This window comes from Mustela erminea, chromosome 6 (assembly GCF_009829155.1).
Source record: "Mustela erminea isolate mMusErm1 chromosome 6, mMusErm1.Pri, whole genome shotgun sequence".
Taxonomy (NCBI): Eukaryota; Metazoa; Chordata; class Mammalia; order Carnivora; family Mustelidae; genus Mustela; species Mustela erminea.
In genome coordinates, this window is record NC_045619.1 from 100,964,011 (window position 1) to 100,976,655 (window position 12,645).

Sequence of the window (12,645 nt, forward strand, 5' to 3'; positions counted from 1 at the left end):
GGATCCTGAGCTTTGACACTGGCTCCAGGAGCTCTAACTAACCCCTCAGGCCTCCCAGATGATAATTGCTCAGTCACTAGGGAACGGGCTGGACCTGTACACACGACCCCAATCCCTGCCCGTAAGAAGGACAGCTCTGCCATCACGTTCACATATGACCTCTTGGAGCTTCCAAATGCAGCTTACCCTGACAATAGAGGGAAATTGCTTTTCATGGGGATAAAAAGGCAAAAAGGGTAGGGGCTGGGGGAAGAGTACATTTTTGTCACTCAGTAGGTCTTTTCCTAAATACATTCTAATAGGATGTTTCCCTTATTCCCCAACCTGCCTGAAGACCGACTTTCCAGCTTTCATTGTGGTTATAACCAGAAAGTCTCTATTTTAGAGAGGTGCATGAAAACAGGTGCACACATAGGGATGGATGTGCTGGGAAATGGTGACATTTTCCTTATAAGTCTGCAAAAAATAAAAAAAAGGCTACACGGAAAAAATAGCAACAAGGTTTTATGACCAGGCAAATCAACAAAGGTTACAGTGAGCTCCAAGTTATGCACTTCGCATCACACTTCTAGTGAGACAGAGGGACCTGTTCATGGTGTCACAAGGTTTCAAGTGATGCCTGCTGACGGCAAAGGGGCCTCTTGTGAGCGCCTGCAGTTTGCTCCCAAATGAATACACTTAGAAGAAAACTGCAGGGGTGAGGCCCATTTCCTAGAGAGCTCATGTCATAAAAAAATACATAAAACATGAATTTGTAGGGCGCCTGGGTGGCTCAGTGGGTTAAGCCGCTGCCTTCGGCTCAGGTCATGATCTCAGGGTCCTGGGATCGAGTCCCGCATCGGGCTCTCTGCTCGGCAGGGAGCCTGCTTCCCTCTCTCTCTCTCTGCCTGCCTCTCCATCTACTTGTGATTTCTCTCTGTCAAATAAATAAATAAAATCTTAAAAAAAAAAACAAAAAAACATGAATTTGTAAAAGCTTAAAAAAATACTGTCACTGTTTTAATATCTTTTTTTCATAAATGAGGCTGGTGTGTCAGTATAGACTGCTGACGTTTTGCTAAATCTTGAGCCTGAATCTCACACCAAAGGAAACCCAGACCATAGCGGAATAGACAGGAAGTCAGATATTCAGAGCTTGTTGACTGAACGGGTTAATTCAACAGTAGGCTCCTGTTAAATAAAGGTAAATGAACAACAACAACTCCAGGTCTCTCCTCTCCCATGCATTCCAAAGGGAGTGCTCCCTCAGATCCTGAACTCTGGGCATCGTCCTGCCGCCACAACGGCAGCACCCTGTAGACTAGTACTGGGGGATTTCTTTCTTTTTGACAGACAGGTCTTTACTCTTCTTTGCATTTAGAAGGAATGACTAGAATTTCATTTTATCACATTGTAGTTTTCCTTCAAGATTTGGGTTTGGTTGGTCGGTTTTATTGGCGAGCATCAATGCCACATGACCCATCGCCTTCCAAGTCTTCACCGGGCTGCTGGGAGGCCCCTGGAAAGCACAGTGTTGCCTGCAGAAGGCTGGGGCTGCTCCTTCAGCAGGGTATAGAAGTCCGGGTGCTCCATGGCCTCTTTGGCAGTCAGTGTCTGTTGATGGTCGTATCGCAGAAATTTGTCCAGAAGATCTACAGCCTCGGGGCTGACGAGGTATCTGTTCTCACTATGGATAAAGTTTTCCCAGCATTTCCGTGAATGTTGTCCCAGGATTTCGTTGAAGTGCGGATCTAGGTCTATGTGATATTTCTTCAGATACCCATACAGCTCATCTGTACCCAGAACCTTGGCAATGCGAACAAGCTGGTCATAGTTGTGCTTTCCGTGACAGAAGGGCTCCTTTCGAAAGATCATGCTTGCTAACATATAGCCCAAACTCCACATGTCCAAGCTGTAATCATACATCTGATCGTCCACAAGAAGCTCCGGGCCCTTGAAATATCTCGAGGCTACACGGACATTGTACTCCTGAGCAGGATGGTGGAACTCTGCCAGACCCCAGGCTATCAGTCGCAGCTTTTTCGGCTGGTGATCTCTCACGACCTTGTGAGGTTTCACATTCCTGTGCGTGATTCCCTTGCTGTGGCAGGAATCCAGGGCCTTAAGTAGCTCATACATATAAAACCCGATATCAAAGTCTGTCAGGACCTGGTCAAGTTGCTTAAGATCTGTAGTACTGATATATTCAAATACCAAAGCTGGGGTCTTTGACACAGGGTCCTTCACAGTGTCCATCAGCTTAATGATATTTGTTCCACCACGGAGGTTCTCCAGAATCTTAACCTCTCGTTTTATCTTCTTTTTCTTCATTGGCTTGAGAATATTTACAACCTCTCTCTCATTGTTGGTGGTGTTGATGGCCTCAAATAGTTCACTATACTTTCCTCGACCAAGTTTCCAACCAGTTGGTAATCATCTTGATCACCCCAAGGACGTGAGCCTCATAGTTCCAGTACTTGCGGCTCCTCAGCCGTTCACCTGCGCGTAGACAGGGCGGGCAGGACGGGGAAAGGGGGTGGGGGGGGGGGGGCGCTGCAGGGCGCAGAGAGTGGCTGCGCCGCAAGCCGCGAGCTGCGCGGAGCGGGGGCGGGCAGAGGAGGCGGCCGGCCGCGGGGCGCGGGAGGAGGAGGAGCGCCGCGGCAGGCGGTCACGCCAGGCTGGGCCCGCGTGGGCGGGCGGACTGGGGGCGCCGGGGGCGCCGGCAGAGCTGGCCGGGCCGTGGAGCGGCGGGCGGGGTGGCTGGGCAGGCGGCGCTGGCGCTCCGTCCGGGCCTCCGCTCAGCTTGCAGCTCGGAAGCTGCGGCTGCGGCGGCGGCACCAGCAGGGGAGGCACCAGCAGCGGCGGCCGCCGGCCGGGAAAGGGGCAGCGGTGGCTGCCGCCAAAAATATAATTATTAAATGCTATGTTGCCTACAAAAGAATAATCGATGGAAAATAAAAATACTCTAGAAAAAATTAGTGAGAAAAACCTACCTACGCATCTCAACACATACACCAAAATAAACCCTATTAGTAAAAGTGTTTACTCTTTTTTTTTTTTTAAGATTTTTGTTTATTCATTTGACAGACAGAGATCACAAGTAGGCGGAGAGGCAGGCAGAGAGTGGAAGCAGGCTTCCTGCTGAGCAGAGAGCCCAATGTGGGGCTGGATGTGGGGCTCTGTGGGGCTTGACCCCAGGACCCTGGGATCATGACCTGAGCCGAAGGCAGAGGATTTAACACACTGAGCCACCCAGGCGCCCGTGTTTACTCTTTTTAACAAAAGCATTAAACCATTAAGTATTTCAGAGGAAAACATATATGAGTGGTATTACTGATGAGTGACAGATTTTTCAAACAACAGAAGTTATAAAAGAAAGTATCAATACATTTGGCCATATAAAATCTGTGACCAAATAAACGTAATGTAAGTGAAAATATAGGAAAAAAGGATTAGCATGAATGATAAACATTCTTTGTTTATAATAAAGGAACTAAAAATTTTTGTAAATGATCACAGGATATAACCAGTTCATAAATTAACCATGAGTACCAGCCTTCTATTTTTATCTGATCAGGACAGTAGGTTCAACTTCATCATCTTACCTCAAGACATTTGCCCTTTAGTTCTGTCATAATTTAGTCCACTGGAATCTTGATATACTCACTACCTTACAGATCATCATACTTACCCGTTATATGGATTACTTCATGCAAATATTATTAGGTACCTAGGAAACAGTCTGAAAATCCTTGTGAAAAAAATCTTCCCCATTGTTACAATTTATGTAAATCTTTTCAAAAAACAAATTAGCATTATTCATTTAAAGAAATACTTCCCCCAAATTAAGCATAAATTCAAGACACTGCTTTTGTATCACATGTGATTGATAAGACATGTTAACAATATATCAGTTCTAAGAGACCAAAAGTTCTGGTGGATAAAACTAAATTGGGGACTTGGGATAGGCACATAGTAATATCTCATTTTTGGAAATAGTGTATTTTTATAAAGCCTAACATTCTTTTTCCTTTATTTATTCCTCTAATAATTCTTCACATTTTATATAAGAAGATGTGAAGATCTTTTATAACACCAAGAATCATTAAACTTAAGCATCTTAAAATTTAACAAAATTTTTTTTAAAAAAGCATACAAAAGGCATTAGCTTATGTGGAGAGAGGGTACAGGCAAACACATCTGCCTAATTTCCCAAACAGGAAAAAAAAATTGGTTATATAATAATCAAAGCATATGATATCAGCTGCGTAAATTCTGAAGTCTGTTGTTTTCTGCTATAGTAGCATGAAACATGATTTTTCATCAAAATTTTTAAAAACTGAACCTTTGTCATAGCAGAAGTAGTACTGGCAATTTGCCATTCTAACTAGTGAGGGCTGTGTTTCCACATCCATGAAGATTTTACAGGAGGCTTCACATTACTTGAACCACAAATTTCTTATTATCATTGTCATTTCACATTTTTACAACTGATTATGGCTTTTTAGCTAATTGTGATTATTTCAAAATAATAAAAAACAAGAGTCTCTCTTTTGTTCTTGAAAATCCTTTAGCAACCAAGTTCTCCAAATATCTTTCTATTTTGTCTCATTTCCTTACTTCCGACACCTCTTTCTTTGTCATCACCTAGTTCGTAATTTCTAGGAGTTACCTAGACATAACATCTCAGGTTTAAGAATAGCTGGTCTTTAACATACTTTCAGGACTGTGAAGGGTGGCAAAATTTGAGGTGAGAGCCTAAAATCATTTCTGCAGCACAGAAAGGACGAAACATGAAGGATAGGCTCATTAAGTGAAATGTATCCACTTAAACACAGTAAGATGGCAGCTACAGAGAGGCTCACTATACATCTGTTTCCTTGAGAGTTCATGTGATGTACACTTTTTAAAAAATATTTTATTTACTCATTTGCCAGAGAGAGCATGAGAGCATGAGAGCACAAGCAGGGGAAGCAGCAGGCAGAGTCTAGTGTGGGACTCAGTCCCAGGACCCGGGAATTTTGACCTCAGCCAAAGGCAAATGCTTAAGTGAGCCACCCAGGTGTCCCACACATACTTTTTTTTGGAATTTTGACCACATCTGTTTATACCCAGGACCCATTCAGGAGATGCCCATCTATTTACAAAAACATCCTGATTTATCTGATCACTTGGTAAGTTCACAGGGCAATATAAGAGAAACAAGGGATCTGGAAAATGGGAGATTTTTCACTTCTTTGTAACAACAAATAATCTATTTCATTATTTTTAACTCCCCAAAATGACTACATCTGATTACTAATGGTACAATTCAACTGAAAAATCTGTTAGAGGTGTGCCGTAAAAAAAACTCAGCTTTAATACTTTCTTCCTAAGGGAAAATAAGAACAAGGTCACCCACTTTACAAGGTCCTAACTCATAATTAATGGAACCTGTGGCTTTTACGTGTGCAAGCATGGCGAGTAAAGAATTTGGCAAGGATGTGATTAACTACTAGAGAAAGTATTTTTTTTAATATAGGAGAAGATATTTAATTTCACTCCATATTAATTAAAGAAAATACCAATTACAGCTCTATTGTAGTACATCTTTTAAAATCTGACATAAGAAGATCAATATTCTAAAGACTGGTTTTGCAGTATGGAGGTTCCTCAAGATGTTAAAAATAACGACCCAATGACCCAGCAATTGCACTACTGGGTATTTACCCCTAAGATACAGATATAGTGAGAAGAAGGGGCACGTGCATTCTAATGTTCATAACAGCAATGTCCACAATAGCTGAACTGTGGAAGGAGCCAAGATGCTCTTTAAGAGATGAACGGATAAAGCAGATGTGGTACAATGGAATATTACTCAGCCATCAGAAAGGATTTGCATCCACATGCATGGAACCGGAGAGGATTATGCTAAGTGAAATAAGTGAAGCAGAGAAAGACAAAAATCACATGGTTTCACTTATATGTCGAACATAAGGAATAAGATGGAGGGCCAAAGGGAAAGGAATGGAAAACTGAAGGGGGAGAAATCAGGGAGACAAACTGTGAGAGACTATGGGCTCCAGGAACAAACTCCGGGTTTCAGAGAGGAGCAGGGAGGGGGGATGGGGTAACTGGGTGATGGGTATCAAGGAGGGCACATGTCGTGATGAACACTGTGTGTTATATGCAACTAATGAATCACTGAACACTACATCAAAAACTAAGGATGTACTACACATAGCCAACCGAACCTAATAAAAAATAGACTGGTTTTGTAGGCATAAACATTGTATATTCCCTATGAAGGGCAATTTGGAAATATTTGTCTACATGAAACAGAATAGGCTCAGTGTCTAAAATAATAATTATTAATCCTTTCTGCTACATAATGATCTCAGGAAATGGCAGGTCACTCTAGATGTCACCCAAGGGATGAAGTATAATTTCACATTGTAAAGAGGAAATCTTTAAATTTGAGTTTCATTCGCCTGTTCTTCCTCTGCCCCTCTCTCTAAGTCCACCCTCTCTAGTTTTAAAATGATTTCTGGTATCTCCCAGCACTACAAACAAATATATGAAAGATTCATGAAACTCTGTCCCCTGAGGTTGAATTTTAAGAGAATTTCATTAATAATAAATTTATGTTAAGACACTTAATTTAGAATATGAATGGCAGCACCTGGTTGACCAAAAGATAAAACACATCTTATATGAAATCCAAAATACCTTAAAGAATTTCATATGCTAGATATCTTCTTCTTTTTGACAGGTCCTTCTGCATATCAGATACGTTGTAAACCTGGCATACAATCCGACCTTGCATTTTTTAATCTTCTAAAAAAGAAATCAGATGTTCCTCTACAAGAAGGGTATCTCCTGTTTCTGTTCTACTCACTAGGATATTTTCAGGAATGAAAGTCACATAATAGTCTCTACAGCATTATTTAACTTTCTATGGAGAATCTGAACCTTCTATTCCAGTTCACTTCTATTCCTCCTACCTGAGGGTGAGGGAAATGAAAAGAATTAACCTACTGAATGCCTAGCATTGTGTCATTCACAGAAAATGTTATTAGCTGACTACCTATACAGCGCCTCAGTTAGCCCTAGAGATACAAATATGTTCAAGATTGCTCCTAGAACTCACCATCAGTTGGCAAGAGGTTGACACAGAATAAATTCGAGGACAGGTTATTGCTGATGTACACGTGTTGTGCTCTGGAGAAACAGAGAACAGGGGGACATACAGCCTTAACAGAAGGGTTGGAGAGAAAGACTAAGAAATCAAAAGCATCTAGTTGATAGGAAAATGGAGAGAAGCTGAAAGACCCAAAGAAATAAAATCAGAGTTTACCAATATTAAAAGGCAAAGAAGTATGCCACAAGATAATTCCTGAATTTTTAACATAATCAAAGAAGTGTTATCAACAGAATGAAGGGGGAAATAAGAGCTATGACCAACTAAAAGCAATCATCAGAAAGGATTTCTTTTGCCTTATTAATAAAATAATAATAAATAATAAATAATACTATATAATAAATAAATTATAAATTATAAAAATAGATAGGGGTGCCTGGGTGGCTCAGAGGGTTACGCCTCTGCCTTTGGCTCAGGTCATGATCTCAGGGTCCTGGGATTGAGCCCCGCATCAGGCTCTCAGCTCAGCAGGAAGCCTGCTTCCCCCACCCCCCGCCTGCCTTCTTGTGATCTCTCTCTCTCTCTCTGTCAAATAAATAAAATCTTTAAAAGAATAAATAAAAATAAAAATAGATTGTTCTACCAAATTCCTGGATTAGCTCTTTCAGTATTAGCAGTATTAATTCTGGTAGCAATTATGGGAAGATAACAGAACAAAATTTCATAGCGATTTTAAGGGGAAAGAATATGAAGCTGTAATATAGTACAATAAAAAATCTTATTAAAAATACCAAAACAGGGGCGCCTGGGTGGCTCAGTGGGTTAAAGCCTCTGCCTTAGGCTCAGGTCATGATCCCAGGGTCCTGGGATCGAGCTCCGCATCGGGCTCTCTGCTGAATGGGGAGCCTGCTTCCTCCTCTCTCTCTCTCTCTGCCTACTTGTGATCTGTCTGTCAAATAAATTAATAAAATCTTTTAAAAAAAATACCAAAACAATAATGCTTTGTTTAAAAAGTTAACAGTGACATATATATATATACACACACATATATATATGTGTGTATATATATATATGTGTGTATATATATATATGTCACTGTTAACTTTTTATATACACATATATATATACACACACATATATATATGTGTATATGTATATGCACATATATATGTGTATATATATATATATATACACATATCCCCCATATATAATTGTGACAAAACTATTTCAGGTTTTGAATAATCACATGAATGGAATTATAGCACCAAAAAAAAAAAATGCTCAAACATCTTCTTTTTTTTTTTTTAAGTTTATTTATTTTTTTCTCAGTAATCCCCACATCCAATTTGGGGCCCCAAGTCACAACCCCAAGATCAGGAACCACACTCTCTCTTGACTGAGCCAGTCAAGCACCCCAAAAATCTTAATATATGTAACCACTATTTTTTAAAAAGATTTTATTTATTTATTTGGCAGACAGAGATCACAAGTAGGCAGAGAGGCAGGCAGAGAGAGGGGGAGGAAGTAGGCTCCCCGCTGAGCAGAGAGCCCGATGTAGGGCTCAATCCCAGGACTCTGAGATAATGGCCTGAGCCGAAGGCAGAGGCTTTAACCCACTGAGCCATCCAGGCGCCCCCATAACTGATGTTTTAAACTCACGGGATAAAATCACACAGCAAAATCATCTCCCACTAGTCTCTTAAATATTCAGATATTTTTCTACCAATCCAGATTGAAAAAGCTTACTTTAATATAAAGTCCATAGAGTTGTTTGAACTTGTAAGGCACTAAAACAGAATGTCAGCCCCACAAAATTATAAAAACACCAAATGTCAAGAGTTCATAACCCAAGCCAGGCTACAGGCTAACTACCTGCAGTAGGGTTAGAAGGCCGGCATGGTCCTTTTCTTCTTTCCTGCCTAATTCCATTCCTCCTCTCAGTTGGCTGTGTATGGCTTGACCTTGCCAGAGTTAAAACTGTCGGGGGTGACTGAGTTCTTACTTGGCTAAGATGCTTTGGAACGGGCTGCATTTGGCAATCATTTTATTGTTTTAGGTTTTTGTTTTAACGTAGGCTACACACCTAATATGGGGCTTAAACTCGTAATCCCAAGATGAAGAGTCACATGGTCTACTGACAGAGCCAGCCAGGTGCCCAGCAGTTATTTTCATGCCGACTTCCTCGCACAGGCACTTCTGTACCCATGGCTGTTCGCCCCGGCAACTCCCTTGCCTGAGTGAACGCAATCCATTCTGTCGGGCTTTTTTTCTTCTTAACTCTTAAGGAATCCAGAGATCCATTTTGGATTGTCTTCTTCTGAGTCCTCCCTGTACCTCTAAGCAACCCTTTTGTACAGTGTCTAAAATGGATTCCCCCACAAGGGCCCACTCCCTACACTTGACAAACATCTGGTCCTTCAAAAGCACTCGAGCACTTTTTGTCAAACCAAATGCTGAGTGTGCAGAACAGTCTCAACTAACATTAGACTTTCTCCCTTCATTAACCAATGCACCTTACCAGTCCTCGCAGGTTCCAGATTTCCTGAATATAAGCCAAACATTTATAATTCCAGAACTGCAAGAGATTCATATCAAGCTCTCCAAACTAGGTTTTATGAGACATAGTGCCTTCTCGCCTTCCCACTTTGGCAGCTTTGTAATTAGCTTTCTTTCCCATTAAATGCATTCTCAAATTCATAACAGATTACCAACCCATTATATTACCATTTATATATAACATACCATTTATATATAACTAAAGTCCATGGTCTATATGGGGTGGGGATCCACATTCTTGCCTAAAAGAATGGGGATTCACCTGTGACAGAATGGGGGCAGGAGAAAATTTGCACAGAAATAAAGTCCTTAGTTCAAGTATACCAACTCCCCATTCTTATGTCTATGACTAGGTGTTATTTTTTTCAATCCAAAGATCAAGTCTACATTCTAACATATTTTATTAAAATACTACATACTTACATCAAATAAGGTACTCATAACCAGCTGGACTGAAGTAACTCAGTATTTACTTTAAAATGAATATGAATAAACACAAAGAATATCTAAAAATAAAACATGTATCCATTACCAAAAGTAATCAACTTAATAGATAAAGGTTACATGTCAAACTCTGGCATTCTGGGAGCCTTGAATGGATACTTCTGAAAAGTTTACCAGTCCTCTCTAGGTCTATTCTCATTAAACTGCTTTGGTTGGAGTATGATTCAAAGTAAGAGAGGGAAATTCACTTTCAGTACCATGAGGTGAGGAAACTGACAAATCATCCCCACTTTTAAAAAAAGAAGCTATAAATCTGGATAATATTACTTTAAAGACCCTGAAGACCTACAAAAAATTAAGAAGTGTTTACTCATGAAAATCACTGAAGTTTGGTTAGAGCTTGTGTGAGTCTGTGCTGTGCTCTCATTTCCCATGCCAGAACTTGTCACTTAGAGAAGGGACTTGCTTAACCTGAGGCAGAGTAAGTCAAAGAGGTGGCCTCCATGCTAAGCACACAGAGTTCTCTAGCCTGGGGTTGCAATGCTGTTTGAGGGAAACAAGATGAGAGTAGCAAGGTATTTAACTGTAAACTCTGAGAGGTCAGAGAGCCATCTGGATGTGATAAGCACTCCACATGAACTCTAGATTTACCAGAGGCATGCAGAGTAGAAACTGAAGCTGGCTCAAGCCACCCGCATACCCATGGTTGCCAAAGCATGCGCACACACGCAAAGAAGCAAAAAGCTTGTTAGAAAGCAAAAACCAGGCAGCCTTGAAAATGACCCAAATGTTGAATGGGCTTATAAGCCCACACAGATCCATCAGCAGAGGAGAAAGCATGAATAATGGGGTCTGCACGCAACATCTGCCCAATCTTTGGCTAAATGTTAAAGGATGCAGGCACAGCGGCAACAGGTAGGAAGCAAGATTTAAAAATTTAAGAAATGAATAGAGACATCAGTGGATGCACACTGCAGTAGAGACAGACTTCATAAATTTACAGGAGGCAAGTTACTAAACAAAACAAGACAAGACAACCTTCTAGGGAGGAAATCAGAACCCCTAATTGCTACATTACCTGAAATTCAATAAGATTTTAAAACAAAGAGACAAGAAAAGTGACCCTTACTACAAAAAGCATTAAGGAGAAACTGTCTGAGTATTTCCAGATGGTAGATTCAGCAAAGATTTAAAAACAGCTATACAGACATGGTCAAAGACTAATGGAAATAGTGTTGAAAACCATGATGAAAATGGCACAACACATGAAGAGTCTCAATAAAAAGATACAAAGTAAATTAAAGAATTGAATGAAACTTACAGCTAAAAAATACAGTACCTGAAATGGAAAATTCAACTGATTTGAGATGACAGAAGAATCAGTGAATTTGAAGAATCAACAGAAATTATTCAATCTCAAGCAGAGAGGGAGAAAAAAAAAAATGAAGAAAATGAACAAAGCCTGAGACCAGATCAACAATAAGTGTACCAACACATATATAAGGAGACCCCCAGAAGGAAGACAGAAAAGGATTAATAAATATATTTGAAGAAGTAATTGCCAAAAATTGCCTAAATTTGATGAAAACCTAATCTGCAGATCCATGAAGCCCAATAAATCCTAACTAGGAAATAAACAAGGACATCCACACTTAAGCACATCATCATGGGGTCAAACTGCTAAAAGACAAGAATAAGCAAACAAAAAGAAAACCTTGAAATCTGCAAGAGAAAAAAACCAACCTATCACAAAAGGAGACCAAAATTATGATTAACAGCTGACTTCTTACCAAAAAATAATGGGAGCTAGGAGTCTATGGGATAACATAATCAAAATGAAAAAAAAAAAATAATGGAAGCTAGGAGTCTATGGGATAACATAATCTAAATGATTAAAGATTAAAAAAAAAAGGCAACCATGTATTCTATATCCAGCAAAACGATTCTTAAAAAAACAAAGGCAAAAATAAATGACATTCCCAGAGAAAGACTGTGGAAATAAGATTATATAAAGCACTAGTTATGTCACCATATTGCTGAGTTGATGTAACATGCACAGATATAACATATGACACTAGGAGCACAGAAAAGAAAATGAGATATATTGAAACAAAGTTCCTACATTTGACCAGAATTAGAGTAGACTGATAAGATGCACACAGTCATACCTAGATCAATCATTAAGATGTAACTCAAAAAAGGAGAAACAGAAGAATCTCTTGAGATATGAGAAAAACAGGAAACAAAAAGCAAAATGGGAGGTGTAGAAACAAGTATATCAAAACTAAATCTGAATTAACTAAACACTCCACTCAACAGAGATTGTCGATGGGATTAAAAATAAGCAAGATTGATAAAGAACCTGTGTTCAGAATATATGATCTCTTACACCACATAATAAGACAACCCAAAAGTGACGGTGAGGGTGCTCTTAATGGACATTTCTCCAAAGAAAATATATACATGGCCAATAAAATAGGAGAGGATATCACTAGTATAGATAAATGTATGTTAATCCATGAGATATTATTTCATTCACACCAGAA

General features: G+C 39.9%; 1 protein-coding gene across 1 annotated transcript; it reads right to left on the reverse strand.

The window, feature by feature from the left end:
• Positions 1 to 1,236: 1,236 nt before the first annotated feature.
• LOC116593611 (casein kinase II subunit alpha'-like) lies at positions 1,237 to 9,351 on the reverse strand. Its single transcript, XM_032347887.1, is given in 6 exon segments — positions 1,237 to 2,399; positions 2,402 to 2,431; positions 2,434 to 2,478; positions 2,562 to 2,909; positions 7,109 to 7,179; positions 9,302 to 9,351. Coding segments are annotated over 6 exon segments (1,467 nt in total). The 3' UTR covers positions 1,237 to 1,476.
• Positions 9,352 to 12,645: the final 3,294 nt, after the last annotated feature.